Genomic DNA, 19,443 nt, shown 5'->3' on the forward strand with positions numbered 1-19,443 from the left:
CATTTTCCAATTCACCTGGCCCGCCTGGAACTCGCCCCAAAATGGCGAGCTTATCATTCATCCTCATTTGCATCCATTTCAATCTCATTAGCGAGATCGAAGTCGAATGCAATGGCTTCCCGGAAATTACACAGACGGGTGCCGTTTAGTCATCCTTTTCAAAATCGTCAAGCTGGTGCAAAGGAGGCTGATGGGAAGTGAGGAGGTGAGTAGCCATTCCCATTTTCCGACACGCAGCTGGAGGGTGGCATGGTTGGCGCAGTGGTTAGCACTGCTGCCTCATGGTGCCGAGGACCCGGGTTCGATCCTGGCCCCGGGTCACTGTCCGTGTGGAGTTTGCACATTCTCCCTGTATAGACCTTACAGCGAGGGCGACACATGGGAGGCCGGGCCCTACCAAACCTCCTATCCTACCACTGGGCGGCAAACGCGGAGAGGGCGAGGGGTTGGCGATGGGAACCGGAGGTGAACTGGGTCCGAATGGAGGTGGCCTCCTGCACAGGGACGTCTCTCCGAGCGCTGGTCACCGCACCACCTCCGGCCCCCCCAACACACATACTCCAGGAACCCGGTGGGAGTGGCCACACTGAGGACAAGGAACCAGTTCAGGCGCCATTTCAAGTTTGGCGAGATGTCCGTCGAGGCCCCCATCGGCAACAACCATAGGTTCACACCGGCAAGGATAGACGCCACATTTGAGTCGTGGAGGGAGGACAGAGGGACACTGAGTGAAGGTCATGTACGTGAACGACAGACTGGCAACCGTGGGGGACGCTCAGAGAGGCTCCAACTCCCGAAAGCGAAGGGGCTCAGGGGCCTGCAGCTGCTCGGCTTTCTCTGCAAGGAGACTAAAAAGGTCCCCCAGAGATCCGGACACACATTTCTGGACACAATGGTTGGGCTGAACTGGTTAGGGGACGACAAATGTGGAGGAATCTACGGACGATTCATAGAAAAGGCCAGGACCCCACAGAAATGGGAGGGGGAGCTGGGCATGGAGATGGGGGCGGACTCTGGATTGAGGTGCACCACAGGATCAACTCCACCTCCTCTTGTGTTAAGCCTGATGCGACTCAAGGTGGTGCACAGAGCGCACCTTACTAAGACATGCTGAGCGGGTTATTCCCGGAGGTGGAGGATACGTGCGAGCACTCTCAGGGGGTGTGAGTCAACCACACCCACATGTTCTGCTCCTGCCCCGAGGCCATGCCCAAAGTGATGGGGGTCGAGGTGGAGCCGTGCCCCTCTGTGCTGGCCTTTGGGGTGTCAGAGCACCCAGAGCTCTGGAGAGGGAAGGGGGCAGACACCCTGGCCTTCGCCTGACTGATCGCCAGGTGGAGGCTTCAGCTGGGCTGGAAGTCCGCAGCGCCACCCAGGGCCTCGGAGTGGCTCTCAGACCCGGCCGAATTCCTGCAACTAGAAAAAATAAAATTCTCGATAAGGGGCTCTGAGGAGAGATTCCACGACAAGTGGGAGAAGTTCACAAACCTCCTTACATTTTTTTGAATTTAAATTACCCCAAATTCTTCTTTTTCTAATTAAGGAGCAATTTTTCGCCTGGCCAATCCATCTACCCAGTGCACCTTTGGGTTGTGGGGGTGAAACCCAGGCGGACACGGGGAGAATGTGCAAACCCCACACGGACAGTGACCCGGGGCCGGGATCGAACCCGGGTGCTAACCACTGCGCCACCATGCTGCCCATGCAAACCTCTTTACAGACCTGTTTGCAACCAGCAACAGACTGGAGAGGGGAGTTGATAGTAAAGGTTGTGGGGGTGGGGGTGGAGTAATGGGAATGGGAGGGGGGGGGGGGAGTGCAGGGAACCACATCTGGGAAAAAGGAGACCATTTATAGCAGAGAAGGAACAGGGAGGGAGCCAATTTACAGGAGGGGCTATAAATCCCCCCCAAACCGGGACAGCAGACCTGTCTAACCTACCCCGAGAACTCGAGGGGGGAACAGGATTACCCTCCCCAGCAAAACGAATGTATCTGTAATTATAGATTCTGAACGATGTGAAGAGCCCTGGCAATTGTTGTCAATACCTATGTAAATCTGTGCGTAACTTGTATTACTAAATGTTAAGAGTCCCAACAAGAACAGTTCTAAAAAACCAAAAGATTCACACTAATGTAAATAGAGTAGGGGAAAGATAGAACTGGGAGCACAGTCACAGGCGCAGGGTCAGCCGGTGGTGATGTACCATCGATTGCACGTGAGGCGAGTGATTTACCAAAGTCTGGCTTTAATTGACTAGAACACAGCTCTGCGATCGTCTACAGTGGAAAGGGACGGTCGTCAGGCATCTGAGCATTTATACCTCGTTAATAGAGGCGTGGTTAACTCAGCCTCTCAGCCAATCGGTCGAGAGGCACATGACCGACCAGTGCCAATGGTAAGCCGACGTTCTGGCCCAATGGCAGATGAGTATGCAGATCATATCATCACAGGTGGTACCTGTGTTGATGGTGTTACTGGGTTGATTATTATAGCAGTCTGGTAGAGAGTATTTTAACATTCAACATGACAGTCTGCTACGGTGTGAGATGCGAAAGTAAGGTGGCTGGAATTGTCAACGCTGCGGGTAAAGTCACTGATTTAACAAGGCAGTTCAGAGGAAAGCTCAGGCCATCATCAGGGATCGCTCTCACTCTTTACATCACCAATTTGAAAGGCTCCCTTCGGGCTGGCACTTTAGAATGCCTATTGCCTTCAGCACTGAGGACCCGGGTTCGAATCCCGGCTCTGAGTCACTGTCTGTGTGGAGTTTGCACATTCTCCCCGTGTCTGTGTGGGTCTCACCCCCACAACCCAAAGATGTGCAGGGTAGCTGGATTGGCCACGCTAAATTGCCCCTTAATTGGAAAAAAAATAACTCTAAATATATATATATTTTTTAAATACCTATTGCCCAGAAAAGTCTGTTCAAGAGGTCTTTTATTCCCAGTACCATAAGCTTACTAATAATCATAATCTTTTTTGTCACAAGTGGCTTACATTAACACTGCAATGAAGTTACTGTGAAAATCCCCTAGTCGCCACATTCCGGCGCCTGTTTGGGTACACAGAGGGAGAATTCAGAATGTCCAATTCACCTAACAAGCACGTCTTTCGGGACTTGTGGGAGGAAACTGGAGCACCCGGAGGAAACCCACGCAGACACGGGGAGAATGTGCAGACTCCGCACAGACAATGAGCAAACTGGGAGTCGAACCTGGGACCCTGGAGCTGTGAAGCAACAGTGTTAATCACTGTGCTACCCTGCCGCCCAAATGACATAATGTAAATATAGGTTGCTGTTTTATATATTGTAACTGCAGTATGTGCTATAATGACAGATTGAAGTGTGTTGTGTTTGTATGGGATGGATGTACATTATATAGGCACAAAAGTATGAATGTGCATAAACATTAAATATTTACTGTTTTTAACTGCTGACTGAATGATGATTATATATTACAATGGAAGTGAAGTCACGGACAAATTTCCACTTTTACATGGACAATATTGCTCTATTCTATTCTATTATTGAATTCATTGAATAAAGAAAGTGCAGCGTCACATACACACACATGCCAAGTCTCTTACGTAGTGATGGTATGGTTTGGGCTGTTTTATACAAAGATCAAATTCAGAATATAAAGACAGAAGCTGGAATCACAAGCTGGGCAGAGAGCGATGGGATTACTTTATAACTGGTGAAGCTCAAGAAAAGATGAAATAGTAAAATGCACGTTGCCCACATCTGTGAGTGAAAATCAATTAAAGTTTCTTTTTCAAATAACTCAAGGCAGCACGGTGGCGCAGTGGTTAGCACTGCTGCCTCACGGCGCTGAGGACCCGGGTTTGTTCCCGGCCCATGTGGAGTTCGCACATTCTCCCCGTGTCAACGTGGGACTCACTCCCACAACTCAAAGGTGGGCAGGGTAGATGGATTGGTCACGCTAGATTGTCCTTTAATTGGAAAAATAAGAATTGGATACTTTGAATTTATTTTGTAAAAATAAGTCATTCCTGAAAAATTACAGCAGGACAAAAAGATACATGTATATAATCCCAGTGGGATTAAAACTGGGATATAATCCCCAGTGGGATTAAAACTGGGATATAATCCCAGTGGGATTTTACCCTATAGTATATAAACTTGAAAAAGTAACAAAAATTGCAATATTCCACTTTGAGGAATAACCCTAAAATAAATATTTGTGAACAAGCACAGACAGCCAGGAAATAACAGATTGCACATGCACTCAGGACGTTCGGAGCACAGATAGATGGACAAGCAGACAAATAGTTAAACTCTACCTCGTCTCATCCTGGACTTGAGTTGATCTTGAAAAGCTTCAGTGGGACCTACAGAGAAAGCACAAAGAGATGAAAGGATTTGGGGATGGTGTCAAGTTAAGAGCAGAGAGGTAGGCACTCAGGCAGGAGATGTACCGGCGATCCCAGTGAGGAGGAAGAGGAAGGCAATGAGTTGTTGCATTTTGCCTGTCATTTCAATTCCCTGTGATTTCACCCCTCTTCCTTGTCAGCCGGAGCGTTTTGAGAAAGCGGGTGGGCGAGGGAAGGTATTTATAGAGAGCATCGTTATGGCTGATTGTTAATTGGTTGCTGGATTATGCATAGCTTTAATGTCTCTTAGGGAGAAAAAAAGTTACATTTTTTGTTCATGGGGCTCCACAGAGAGACTGCTCTCCTGGGTCCTAGAGATCACCCAATTCAATGGGAACCTCAGATTAAAGGCATTGAACACCAACTGTATACGGAACAGAAATAAACACGCCAAACATGAAGGAGTCATTTTATGATTTAGTATCCCCTTTGCAAACTGATGTTGAAGGGGCAAGCAGACTGATTAATACGTCCCCTTCTAGTAAGGGCAGCACGGTAGCACAGTGGTTAGCACAATTCACAGCTCCAGGGTCCCAGGTTCGATTCCCGGCTGGGTCACTGTCTGTGCGGAGTCTGCACGTTCTCCCCGTGTCTGCGTGGGTTTCCTCTGGGTGCTCCGGTTTCCTCCCACAGGCCAAAGATATGTGGGTTAGGTGGATTGGCCGTGCGAAATTGCCCTTAGTGTCCAAAAAGGTTAGGTGGGGTTAGTGGGTTACGGGGATAGGGTGGAGGTGTGGGCTTAAGTAGGGTGCTCTTTGTAAGGACCAGTGCAGACTCGAAGGGCCGAATGGCCTCCTTCTGCACTGTAAATTCTATGATTCTATGAACTTTGTTGCAGTGTTAATGTAAGCCTACTTGTGACAATAATAAAGATTATTATCATTACTAATTAGGTAATTGCACAGGACAAGCAGCAAAACTGTCCTCTTAGCTGTTGATGCTATTTGAAAGAAAACAGGAAGACGTGCAGTTATATGTCACCCTTTATTTTTAAAAAATAAATTTAGAGTATTAAGGGGCAATTTAGCGTGTTCAATCCACCTAGCCTGCACATCTTTGGGTTTGGGGGCGAAACCCACGCAAACACGGGGAGAATGTGCAGCAAACATGGGGAGAATGTGCAGCAAACACGGGGAGAATGAGCAGCAAACACGGGGAGAATGTGTAGCAAACACGGGGAGAATGTGCAGCAAACATGGGGAGAATGTGCAGCAAACACGGGGAGAATGTGCAGCAAACACGGGGAGAATGTGTAGCAAACACGGGGAGAATGTGTAGCAAACACGGGGAGAATTAGCAGCAAACACGGGGAGAATGTGTAGCAAACACGGGGAGAATGTGCAGCAAACACGGGGAGAATGAGCAGCAAACACGGGGAGAATGTGTAGCAAACACGGGGAGAATGTGTAGCAAACACAGGGAGAATGTGTAGCAAACACGGGGAGCATGTGTAGCAAACACGGGGAGAATGAGCAGCAAACACGGGGAGAATGTGCAGCAAACACGGGGAGAATGTGTAGCAAACACGGGGAGAATGTGCAGCAAACACAGGGAGAATGTGTAGCAAACACGGGGAGCATGTGTAGCAAACACGGGGAGAATGAGCAGCAAACACGGGGAGAATGTGCAGCAAACACGGGGAGAATGTGCAGCAAACACAGGGAGAATGTGCATGTATCAAGCTTTATGAGTGCAACATCCCAAAGCACCTCATTGCCAAAGTACGTTCGAAGAGAATTCACAGCTGTCACGTCGGAAACGCAACAGCCAATATTCCATAGAATTGTTACAGTGCTGGAGGAGGCCATTTGCTCCATCGAGTCTGCTACGGCCCTCTGAAAGAGCGCCCTACCTGGGACCACTCCCCCACCCACCCCACAACTCTACCTAACCTGCACATCTCTGAACACTGAGAGGCTTTAAAAAAAAATCATTTTTATGGAATGTGGGCTTCGCTGGCTGGACCAACATTTGTTGCCCATCCCTAATTGCCCCTGAGATGTTGCTGGTAAGCTGCCTTCTTGAACCGCTGCAGTCTGTAAGAAGTAGGTACACCCACTGTGCTGTTTGGGAAGAAATTCCAGGATTTTGACCCAGTGACAGTGAAGGAACGGTGATATAATTTCCAAGTCAGGATGGTGAGTGACTTGGAGGGGACCCTGCAGGTGGCGGTGTTCCCATGTAACTGCTGCCTTTGTCTTTCTAGATGGTAATGGTATTTGTGCTGATATGCCTGTGGGCAATATCATAGACGAATGGTGTGTGACCTCCAACCAGCAGGTGACAGTGCAGACACATCATGCCGTCTCAAGACCAAGGTCAGGTGACCAGTGCCTCCCATATAAGGAGAGACACATCTGGCCATCTTCAGAAGAGGATTCAGGAGAGTCAATGGTCGGTGCTAGGTGCAGATTCCAGAGGAGTAATGAACAGACTCCATGACAACGTGCTCTGTAACAGGTTGCTATCTTACCACACGGGACTCAATAAAGATTCTGGTTTGGACAGGGCTAGCCATTTGGTGGATTCCTTTGTAAAGTATAAAAGACTAAAGCACAACAATCGTGGGTTTGGAAGGTGCTGCCAAAGGAGCTTTGGTGAGTTGCTGCAGTGCATCTTCTAGACGGTACACACGGCTGTCACAGTGCGTCAGTGGTGGGGGGAGTGAATGTTTGTGGAAGGGGAAGCAATCAAGCGGGGCTGCTTTGTTCTGGATGGTGTCGAACTTCTTGAATGTTGTGGAAGCTGCACCCATCCAGGCAAGTGCAAAGTATTCCATCACATTCCCGGCTTGTGCCTTGTAGGCTTTGGGGAGTCAGGGGGTGAGTTACTCTCCGCAAGATTCCCAGCCTCTAATCTGCTCTTGTAGCCACAGTATTAATATAGCGCGTCCAATTCAGTTTCTGGTCAATGCTAACCCCCAGCGGGATTCAGCGATGGTAAAGCCATTGAAGGTCAAGGGGCAATGTCTCTTATTGGAGAGGGTCATTGCCTGGCACTTATTTTTATTTTTTTTTAAATTTAGAGTACCCAATTAATTTTTTCCAATTAAGGGGCAATTTAGCGTATTCAATCCACCTACCTTGCACATCTTTGGGTTGTGGGGGTGAAACCCACGCAAACACGGGGAGAATGTGCAAACTCCACACGGACAGTGACCCAGAGCCGGGATCGAACCTGGGACCTCAGCGCCGTGAGACTGCAGTGCTAACCCACTGAGCCACCGTGCTGCCCCTGGCACTTATTTTTTAATTTTTAAAAAAAATTTAGATTACCCAATTATTTTTTCCAATTAAGGGGCAATTTAGCGTGGCCAATCCACCTACTCTGCACATTTTTGGGTTGTGGGGGCGAAACCCACGCAGACACAGGGAGAACGTGCAAACTCCACACGGACAGTGACCCAGAGCCGGGATCGAACCTGGGCCCCAGCGCCGTGAGGCGGTTGTGCTAACCACTAGGCCACCGTGCTGCCCCGCCTGGCACTTATGTGGCACTGATGTAACTTGCCACTTGTCAGCCCAAGCCTGGATATTGTCCAGGTCTTGCTGCATTTGGACATGGACTGCTTCATTATCTGAGGAGTCTCGAATGGTGCTGAACATTGTGCAGTCATTAGCGAACATCCCCACTTCTGACCTTAGGATGGAAGGGAGGTCATTGATGAAGCAGCTGAAGATGATTGAGCCTAGGACACTACCCTGAGGAACTCCTGCAGTGATGTCCTGGGACTGAGATGATTGATCTCCAACCACCACAACCATCTTCCTTTGTGCCGGGTATGACTCCAGCCGGCGGAGAGTTTTCCCCCTGGTTCTCATTGACTCCAGTTTAGCTCGGTCTCCTCGATGCCATATTCGGTCAAATGCTGCCTTGATATCAAGGGCAGTCACTCTCACCTCACCATTATCCTGGTCAACCCAACTAACCTGCACATCTTTTGTCTGAGGGAGGAAACCGGAGCACCCGGATGAAACCCACGCAGACACGGGGAGAACGTGCAGACTCCACACAGGCAGTCACTCAAGGTCGGGATTGAACCTGGGTCTTTGGAGCGGCGAGGCAGCAGTGCTAACCACTGAGCCACCGAGCGCACAGCCAGCTCCCACACAGAGCAATGTGATAATTACCAGATAATCTCTTGGCTAGTGGATAGATACTGGCCAGGACGCGGTGAGAAGGACCCGGCTTTTCTTCGAATTAGCACCGTGGGGTCTTTGATATCTACCTTAGAGGGCCGATGAGGCCTCGGTTTTCGTCCCATCTGAAAGATGGCACCTCCAGCAGTGCAGCACCCCCTCATTTCTGTGCACTGAGAGTACCAGTCCTGACTTTGCTCTCGAGACTTTGGGGCGGGGCTTGATTATCTTGTCGTTCATTTTGTTGCTGCTCCTGGGAATCATGCTGTGCACAGTTTGATTGCTGCATTTCCTACAGAAACCCAACCCGATACCTTTCAACCAACAAAAGTCATCGCTTGACCACCATGTCCGGAGTTGAGGTATTTGATGTAATTTGGAGAAAGATACCTTGAAAATATGGATAACGCACCCGAGAGTGCGTTTGAAGGGAACAGTGGAGGCTATAGGCGGAGTTCGGCTTGTTAACCACAGGGAGGGCGGTGGAGCAGCTGAGAAAGGCGAGGGGGGCGATGAGCATGGAGAGAAGGCCAGCAGAATGCTTGCACAGCAGCTTAGAAAGAGGGAGGCAGCCAGGGAGACAGGGAAAGTAAAGGATGGAAATGGGAACCTGGTTGGAGACTCAGCAGGGGGTAAATAAGGCGTTTAAGGAGTTTTATAGTCGGCTGTACGGGTCGGAACCCCTACCGGGGCCAGAGGGGATGAGGCACTTCCTAGGGGGTCTGAATTTCCCGAAGGTGGACGGGGAGCTGGTAGAAGGGCTGGGGGCCCTGATCCGGATCGAAGAGGTAGCAGAGGGGCTGAAAGCCATGCAGTCGGGTAAAGTCCCGGGGCCGGATGGGTACGCAGTGGAGTTCTATAAAAAGTTCTCTGAGATATTGGGGCCGCTGTTGATGAGGACATTCAATGAGACGACGCTGATCCTGAAGCGGGATAAGGATCCGGAGCTGTGTGGGTCCTAAAGGCCGATATCCCTATTAAATGTTGATGCCAAACTGCTGACCAAAATGTTGTCCTCTAGGATTGAAGACTGTGTTCCGGACGTAATTGGGGAGCACCCGGTGGGGTTCGTTAAGGGAAGGCAGTTGGTGGCCAATGTAAGAAGGTTGCTAAATGCGATCATGATGCCCCCAGAAGGTAGGGAGGTGGAGGTAGTGGTCACAATGGATGCAGAAAAGGCTTTTGATCGGTTAGAATGGGAATATCTGTGGGAGGTACTGGGACGGTTTGGATTTGGGCGGGGCTTTATTGACTGGGTCCGGTTGCTGTATCAGGCTCCTGTGGCGAATGTACGGACGAATAGGACAACATCGGACTATTTTAGGCTACATCGGGAGACGAGACAGGGATGCCCCCTCTCCCCACTGTTGTTCGTGTTAGCTATAGAGCCGTTGGCAATTGCACTGAGAGCCTCAAGGGGCTGGAGGGGGTTGGTCCGGGGTGGGGGGGAGTGGAACACAGAGTCTCACTTTACGCAGACGACCTGCTCCTGTATGTATCGGACCCAGCAGAGGGGATGGAAGATATAGAACATAGAACATAGAACAGTACAGCACAGAACAGGCCCTTCGGCCCTCGATGCTGTGCCGAGCAATGATCACCCTACTCAAACCCACGTAACCTGTATACCCGTAACCCAACAATCCCCCCATTAACCTTACACTACGGGCAATTTTAGCATGGCCAATCCACCTAACCCGCACATCTTTGGACTGTGGGAGGAAACCGGAGCACCCGGAGGAAACCCACGCACACACGGGGAGGACGTGCAGACTCCACACAGACAGTGACCCAGCCGGGAATCGAACCTGGGACCCTGGAGCTGTGAAGCATTGATGCTAACCACCATGCTACCGTGAGGCCGCCTATCATGAGGATTCTGGGGGAATTTGGCCGGTTTTCGGGGTACAAACTAAATGTGGGGAAAAGCGAGATGTTTGCGATCCAGGCACGGGGACAGGAGAGACGACTGGGGGAACTCCCGTTTTAGAGTGGTGGGGGAAGTTTTAGGTATCTAGGCAACCAAGTGGCGTGGGAATGGAAACGGTTGCACAAACTTAACCTGGCCCGTCTGGTAGACCAAATGAAGGATGACTTCTGAAGGTGAGACGCGCTTCCGTTGTCACTAGCTGGGAGGGTCCAGACGGTGAAGATGATGGTCCTTCCGAGATTCCTGTTTGTGTTCCAGTGTCTCCCCATCTTTATTCCGCGGGTTAACAAAGTTATCACTAGCTTTGTATGGCCGAGTATGGATGATTGAGTGGAGTCGGGGAGAGGGCGGGCTGGCGTTGCCAAACTTCAGTAACTATTATTGGGCGATGAATATAGCCATGATCAGGAAGTGGGTGGTGGGGGGAGGGTCGGCATGGAAGCGTATGGAGGCGGCCTCATGTACAGGCACCAGCTTGGGGGCATTGATAACGACGCCTCTGCCGTTCCCGCCGGCACGGTACTCCACCAGCCCCATGGTGGTGGCGGCCCTGAGAGTCTGGGGGCAATGGAGGAAGCATGTGGGAGCATCGGTCTGGTCTCCAATTTGTAATAATCACTGGTTTGCCCCGTGAAGGATGGACGGAGGGTTTCGGAGATGGCGGAGAGCAGGGATTGAGAGGATGGGGGATATGTTTATAGAGAGGAGCTTTCCTAGCTTGAGGGAGCTGAAGGAGAAATTTAGGTTGGCGAGAGGAAACAAATTCAGGTACCTGCAGGTGTGCGACTTCCTTCGTAGGCAGGTTTCAACCTTCCCGCTCCTACCAGCAAGGGAGATTCAGGATAGGGTAGTTTCCAGGGTGTGGGTGGGAGAAGGGAAGGTCTCTGACATCTATAAAGAACTCATGGGTCAGAGGACAAGCAGACTGAGGAGCTGAAGCACAAGTGGGGAGGAGAGATAGAGGATGGTCTATGAGCAGACGCGTTGAGTAGAGTCAACCCGTCCGCAACATGCACCAGGCTCAGCCTGATACAGTTCAAGGTCGTTCACCGGGCTCACATGACAGTGGCCCACATGAGCAGGTTCTTTGGGGTAGAAGACAGGTGCGCAAGGTGTGCAGGGGGGCCAGCGAACCATGTCCACATGTTCTGGGCATGTCCGAAGCTTAGGGGATTTTGGCAGGGGTTTGCAGATGTCATGTCCACGGTGTTAAAAACAAGAGTGGCGCTGAGTCCGGAGGTGACGATTTTCAGTGCCATTGTTCACCTTTCAGATCAAAACGACCCCTGCGCCTCAAAAAGGTTTCCTTCCTCATCTTCTCGAATATGTAGATAAATATTGACAGATTATGTCCTCAGGTATATTTATTCTCTTCTCCAGTGACCATGTGACTAATGGGTAATGCGGATCAATTGAGATTACATGGGTCAATGCTGCTACATGTCAAGTTACCAAGCGTATCACAAAGTACTCCATTGCATTTTTCACCGTCAAAAGAAAAAGGATAACTTGATCTGGATTCTCCGATCGCTGGTGCCGAAAGTGCGTTTGGCAATCGGCCGGAGAATCCACGTTCACGCCGGAATCGTGGGGGCAGCGCCATTTTTGTGATACTCCGCCCCCTCAAAAACAGCGTACTCGGGGTGTACGCCGCACGCCATATGGAGGGTCTCAGGATGTCACCCGAGGGGGGGGAATGGTACGAGGTGAGTTGCTCATTCGGAGAGCCGGTGCAGACTCGATGGGCTGAATGGCCTTCTTCTGCACTGTAGCAATTCTGTAATTCTCTGATTCTGTGATCATAACATCGGTAATGCACCCAAAAGCACGTCAATCGTTGCCAAGCACATCGGGCTGCCCTAAGATCATGAATGGAGCTGGATAAATGTGAGTTATTGTACATCGCAATCACCTGAACAGACAGAACTTGCTTTAATGTTTACCAACGATATATCCTGCAACAGTAAACCATCCTAATTTAAGGATGGTCAGTAGTTTGGGATTATCTAACCGAGCTAAAAAAGAGCAATAGTTGCGTGTGTTTTCTGTAGCAAGTGTTTCGGATTTTAGTGTTTACTGTGCAGCTGCTCAGCATGTGATAACAAGAGTTAACAACTGGTTCTGTGATCCTCACACACTGTTCAAAGGCAATCATTTATCACACTGCTGCCTCATACCTCATGCTCAAAAGGCTGAAAGATGGTCAGGCCCCGCTTACGCAGATGTGGTCAGACGGAAAGTTCAGATCAAAGGGGACATTGTTCTGGAACTAGACCATTTTATTCGATCATGGGTAATCGGAATCTTAATTCCATCTACCCGCTTTGGTCGTATAAACCGCAGTATCCTTGCACAAGAGGAGTACTTTACTGAATGAAGCAATAGATTAGATTTGAGGCAGTGGCATTGTGGTAGTGTCACTGGACGAGTAAACCAGAGATCCAGAGTCACGCTCTGGGGAACCAGGTTCAAATCCCGCCACCGCAGATAGTGAAATTTGAATTCAATAACAATCAGTAATTGAAAGTCTAATGGTGACCAATGAATCATTGTTGATTGTCGTTAAAAACCCATCTGCTTCATTAATGTCTTTAGGGAAGGAAATCTGCCATCCTTACCTGGTCTGGCCTACAGACCCACAGCAATGTGGTTGACTCTTAACTGCCCCCTCAAGGGCAATTAGGTTTGGGCAATAAATGCCTGCAACACCCATGTCCCACGAACGAATAAAAATAAAATTTCACCTCAGGAAGCTGACCTGCTAACGTTTGGTTTCTACATTCTCAGAAAGGATAGCTCATTTTGCTCGTCTAAAACTTGACCTCAAGTACTTAGCAACCAACGACGCACATTTGGAAGTGTAGTCACTATTATAATGCAGGGCACTTGGCAGTCAGCTTTTACATAGCAAGATCCCACAAACCGCAATGAGATAATGATCAGAAAACATTTCATTTTGCGATGATGTTGTTAAGGGATCAACTGCTAGGAGCATTGAGGGGAACAGCCCAGCTCTCTCCTCTCGTTCCACCCTCTTCCCATGCACCCGGAACAAAGTAAATTCACCCCTAGCTACTGCCTTAAGTGTCTCCCACAGCGCGGCGGCTGTGACCTCCCCTGTGTCATTCAGCTTCACGTAGCCCTGAATGGTGGCTCTCACCCTTTTGCATACCCCCCCCCCCCCCACCATTCGCCAAGAGCCCCACATCCAAGCTCCACTGCGGCCATTGGGCCTCCCTCTGAACCACTCGCACATCCACTCAGTGCAGCACGTGGTCGGAAACCACGATTGCCAAATACTCCGAGTTGGCCATCTCTGCCAGCAGCACCTTATCCATCTCAAAGTTATCGCTCCTGGAGTACACCCGGTGCACATGTGAGAAGTAAGAGAACTCCTTCGCCCTGATCTAGTAATGAATATTAATTCCAGCAGGGCAAGGGTATGATTTCCTGACTAGATATATAGGAGTTGGCATTAGAGCCAATGATGACGTCTTTTTGACAAGGCTGCCTGCCTCCACGGCAAATCTTCTAGACAAATGACACAGTATGTCAGTGACATGTATATTTTAAGAAGCATGTCTTTTTCTGTTCTTGCCATTTATATATCGGAGATGAATTTTGCCACAGCGGAGCTGCTTTTCAAGATGAAAGCAGAAGGCCTTTCTCCTCGGCAGCATGGTTAATATCATAGAATTTTTACAGTGCAGAAGGCCATTCAGCCCTTCGAGTTTGCACCGGCTCTTGGAAAGAGCATCCTACCTAAACCCACACCTCCACCCTATCCCCATAACCCAGTAACCCCACCCAACACGAAGGGCAATTTTGGACACTAAGGGCAATTTAGCATGGCCAATCCACCTAACCTGCACATCTTTAGACTGTGGGAGGAAACCGGAGCACCCGGAGGAAACCCACGCACACACGGGAAGAACGTGCAGACTCCGCACAGGCAGTGACCCAAGTCGGGAATCGAACCTGGGACCCTGGAGCAGTGAAGCAATTGTGCTAACCACTATGCTATCGTGCTGCTTTTCTCCAAATGGGAACTTTGATGATTTACTAGCTAATAAGTTAACATGGACATACAAAACAGTGACATACAATACATGACATAGAACAAAAAGACTGATTATTTTGAGAGCTTGATGTTAGTATAGTGTTTTATATAAGGAGGTTATTATGGTCTTATGAGAATTCATGCGCTTGGAGTTACTTCCCATGTGACTACATTTCAAAAGTTGGATCAGGTGGAGATTTCATTACGTTGGGAGGGAAAGGGCCTTGGGAGTTTTCGGGATCGATTTGTGGAGGGACGGTTTGCTAGTTTGGAGGTATTATCGGCGAGGTTTCAATTCTAGGGGGCAAAATTGTTCCCTTACCTCCAAGAACATGATTTTGTTCCCCTTGGCTCCGCAACCATACTTATTGAGTTGGATCCCATCACTTGCAAGGTCTGGCTGGGGCGGGGGGGGGGGGGGGGGGAAGAGACACATTCCAAGCTTATATGGGCTTGTCTATGAGGTAGCCCCACTAGATGAGGTGCACACAAAATGGGAGGGGCAACCGAGGCCTCTTTTAAGTGAGGACGTGTGGTGTGAGTCCTTTTGCAGGATGAACTCCAAGTTCTCATGTTCACGACACAGTCTAATTCAATTCAAGGTAGTCCACAAGGTTCATCTAACCGAAGCTAGGGTGAGTGGTTTATTTTCGGGAATGGAGGACAAGTGTGATCGGTGTTCTTTGGGACCTGCTAATCACCCATATGATCTGGTTATGCCCCAGGATGGCACGCTATTGGATCTCCTTCTTCAACACCATGTCACTTTGGGCAGCACGATGTACCAACGGCATGGGTGTTTTTGTTACGCCAATTGAAATCAAGAGGGTAGAAAAATAATTATTACTGTTCAACAGGGTTTCAGTCATTTCAAAAAGGGAGGAACAACAAAGTGGCTTGTCAAAAAAAAATGGTCAGAATGAATAGTTCACCAGGGTCGTGCGTGGGAGTGGGAGCAGGTGACCATGGAGCAAGCGCTTTAATTTTGCACAGTGTAATATATTTGGCTTATACATATTTTAACTTTAGTCCCACCACTAGTGTCAAGGTTCATAATTGGATGTTTAAAAAGCTGCAAGAGGGCACGCTAAAGTATTGTGCGCAGTTAAGTTAATTTGCAAACTTTTGTAATGAGCAGTAGAGGTAGTGGACAATTTAGCCTCTCTCGCCAGTGCTATCAGTCAGTTATGTCGTGAGGGGGTTGCATTCTTAACTCCAACTATCCAGCTTGGTTCCATAATCCATAATATTGCCTAAGGAAATGATCAATCTCAGTTCTGAAATGTGCATTGTTCCCCTCAGCTGTAACAACCTTCTGGGGAGTGAGTTCCAGATTTCCACGACCCTTTTCCATGAAGACATGCCTAACTGAACAGTCTCGCTCTATTTGTAGGGTTACATCCCCTTGTTCCTGGCTGCCCCACGAGAGGAAATACTTTACATCTACTGCATCAATTCCTTGGAGCTCCTTAAATTAGATCACCTCTCAATCTTTAACAAAGGAATATAAAGCCCAGTCTCTGCATCATGCCCTCCTAACGTGACCTTTTAAGTCCCTGTTGTGTGGAGATTGCGTGGTTCAGTGGGTAATGTATCCACCTCTGGGACAGAAACTCCAGGTTCAGATCCCACTGCAGGACTTGAGGGCCATGGAAAGTGAGTCCGTAACGTGGCCAAAACAGGTTGATTACCAGCCTGCAAATCCTTCCAATGTGCCTGAGAGCAGGCAGTAAGGCTGGGAGAATCTCCTGGTCAACCGTACTGCAAAGTCACTGGCAAACCAAAGCAGTACTTAATCAATGGAAGTCCAGGGTCATTAATGCATTCTCAGGGTATGGTACCTGAAGGAATATTCATCCCTGTATCAATCTGCTGAAATGATTTTCCCTACCAAGCATGTTGTATAAAGAATAGAAATTGCACCAGCAGCTTCTAAAAATACATGACCCACTTTGTAGTCGTTTAAATAAAAAGTTTAGGTAACAATTCAGCCGACACAGCCAGAAAAGTGAACTGCCAGTGAATCATATATGTAGAAATTTTCTATTGCTCTTTCTCAGAATAAATAAAACCAGACTGACCTTGCTTGTATTCAAGTGTTTCTTTTTTACAAGCTGTGGTTCAGTATGTAACTGAGTAAATCGTTTGTGGGTTTCAATCCCATTTCGCAGACTGCAGCACATACTCTCGACTAACACTTCTAAATACTGATGGAGTGTGCTGCACTGGAGGAGGTGCCATCTTTTGAGTTAAATCAAGGCAGTCAGCTGAACAGAGAGATTTCACTGCACTATTCGAAGAATAGATGTCTCCCCCCACAATCAACATCGCTAAACCTGATTTTGTCTAGTTGTTTATCACACTGTTGTTAATAGGGGCTTGCTGTGTGTAAGTTGGCTGCTATCTTTCCCACAACAATGACGGCATGTCAAAAGCCACTTCATTAGCTGTAAAGAACTTTAAATTAACCGGGAACATCAAAGGTGCGAACATAAATCATTTTTTTTCTTCCTAAAGGAAATTAGGTTCAAGGCGCATCCTTGGGACTGCGGCGCTGAGGGTCCTGGGTTCGAATCCCGGCCCTGGGTCACTGTCCGTGTGGAGTTTGCACATTCTCCCCATGTCTGCTTGGGCTTCACCCCAACAACCCAAAGATGTGCAAGTTAGGTGGATTGGCCATGCTAAATTGCCCCTTAATTAGAAAAAAAATAATTGGGTACTCTAAATTTGGGCGCGATTCTCCGCAAATGCGGAGAGTCGTAAAGGCTGCCGTGAAACCGGCCGTTTTTCACGACAGCCTCCGCGCCCCCTCCCGGGACCCGATTCACCCCCCCCCCGGTCGGGGCTACCATCGCGGCCCCGGGAAGAACGGCAGAGCGGGCTTAGCGAACATTCGCTAAACCCGGCCGCCAAGACTCACGGCGGCTGACGCTCACGATGACGTCAGCCGCGCATGCGCGGGTTGGACGACGGCTCCAACCCGCGCATGCGCGGAGGATGTCATCGCGCATATGCGTCAAACCCACGCATGCGCGGTCCGTTATGCCCCTCAGCCGCCCCGCGGACTGATCCTGTGGGGCGGCGGAGGGACAAAGAGTGCGCAGGAACCGGACCCGCTGCCCGCGATCGGTGGGCACCGATCGCGGGCCCATGCCACCCTTGGCACGGCCGTGGTGCGGCCAATCGGTGGCATGGTTGTGCAGAACCATGTGGCATGGTTTGCGGCCGTTTTCACGAACTGTGATAGCAGGTGTGTTTAAATTCGTGAAAGCAGCTGTAAAGGCCTGGGAAATCGGCCCATTGGATAGGGAAGAATCGCTGCTCGCCGCAAAAAAACGGCGAGCAGCGATTCGTGTCGGGGGGCGGCCGTGGGGGGGGGGGGGGGGGGGGGGGGGGGGGGGGAATAGCGGGAGGTCGGGAAAAATCCCGCTATTCTCCGACCCGTCGTGGGGGGCGGAGAATCGCGCCCTTTATTTTTTAAAAAGGCACATCCTTCTCTTTTGAAAATCTATTTTTTTTAAATTTAGCATTCAAACGTCAAATTTTATTGCTAACATAGATGGATGTTCTTCCAAAAAACACACACTTTGTGGGCTGGTACAAGGAGCAGTTGGTTGTCTCGAGTTTAGGATCAGGCCCACAGATCACCCATTCGGTCTTACAGGGCTACTGGAAAGCATTGTGCAGGAAGATTATATCCAAAACTATCAGAACAATACTGTGCTTTCAACAGCTCTATCCAATGTTTCCCATATTGCTAACAATTTTCAGATTTCTTAAAACCATTGAAATTATATATTTTTAAAAGGCCAAATAAAATGGATGCATCAGAGATGTTAATTATAACTAACCATGCCGGGGGAAATCCTGTCGGATCCCATCCATCCCTGATATTAATCACTGTTGACTTAGAACCACAGACTTCCTCCAGTGGAAGAGGCAGCCATTTGGCCCATCGAGTCTGCGCCGTCTCCCTGAAACGTACCCGGGCCCACTCCCCTGCCCTATCCCCATAACCCCACCAATGGACACTATGGCGCATTTTAGCGTGGTCAATCCACCTAACCTGTAGATCTGTGGACTGTGGGAGGAAAGCGCAGCACCTGGAAGAAACCCACACGGACACAGAGGAGAAAGTGCAAACTTCACACAATTACCCAAGGTGGAATTGAACCCGGGCCCCTGGCGCTGTGAGGCAGCTGTGCTAACCACTGTGCCACCCCACTTCAATGAATAGCAATTTGGGTTGTCAGCATCACAGATTAATATCCGTATTTCACCAACATTTATGAATTAAACAGCAACATGATAATGACTGGATGTTTTTCTTTATATGGTGATGATTGAGGGACCAGCATTGGCCAGAGGTGTATAATCAATCTCGCCTGATCCCATCAGTGCTCCGGAGGGAGTGTTAGGTTGATATCACCCTTGTAGCATCATTACTGTACACTATATTTGATGTGGTGGATTGATGGGATGTAGGTGGAGTTCCATATATCTCGGGTATGCGTATGGAGCGGTCAGGTACGGATGTTTGGCGGGGGTGGGGAAGGAAAAGGTAGAAAGAAAACACAAAGTGGTTCCATACCCAGCACACTTTTCAATTTTGATTAACTGCAAGCTGGCATTGGGTCAGCGGGCATGTGCGAAGCTTAAAGAAACAAAAATGTATTCAATCTGGTCTCCCACATTCTATCCTCCTTAAACTGGAGGTCATTCAAAAGTCTGCTGCCTGTGCCTGGTCAACTCCTCCAGCCCGAAAACCTTCAAGCTATCTGTGCTACTCTAGTTTTGGTCACTTGCACAGCTCCAATTTGAGCCGCACCACCATAGGTGGTCGTGCCTCCAGTTGCTTAGAAACTCTGTCCATCAACCCCTCCACCTTTCTTTCCATCTTCCAAATGCTCTTAGAA

The 19,443-nt window shown here is 49.1% G+C and overlaps 2 protein-coding genes across 3 annotated transcripts in view; one reads left to right on the forward strand and one right to left on the reverse strand.

Annotated features, from left to right (window-relative positions):
* Window positions 1-19,443, forward strand: part of snx30 (sorting nexin family member 30) — a 216,699-nt gene that overhangs the window by 94,540 nt on the left and 102,716 nt on the right. The gene's annotated exons all lie outside the window — the stretch shown is intronic.
* LOC119970127 (ints3 and nabp interacting protein) overlaps window positions 1-19,443 on the reverse strand; it is a 78,738-nt gene that overhangs the window by 13,605 nt on the left and 45,690 nt on the right. Inside the window, exons 1-2 of one of the 2 annotated variants that reach the window (XM_038804191.1) lie at window positions 4,444-4,685; window positions 4,309-4,356 (exon numbers count right to left, since the gene is read on the reverse strand). In XM_038804191.1, the coding sequence (XP_038660119.1) occupies window positions 4,309-4,356; window positions 4,444-4,501 (106 nt within the window). In that variant the 5' untranslated portion in view covers window positions 4,502-4,685. Of the gene's footprint in view, window positions 1-4,308; window positions 4,357-4,443; window positions 4,686-19,443 lie in introns of those variants that run through there. The other variant, XM_038804194.1, reaches the window with a different exon arrangement.

The sequence above is a fragment of the Scyliorhinus canicula genome, chromosome 8 (genome assembly GCF_902713615.1).
Source record: "Scyliorhinus canicula chromosome 8, sScyCan1.1, whole genome shotgun sequence".
Taxonomy (NCBI): Eukaryota; Metazoa; Chordata; class Chondrichthyes; order Carcharhiniformes; family Scyliorhinidae; genus Scyliorhinus; species Scyliorhinus canicula.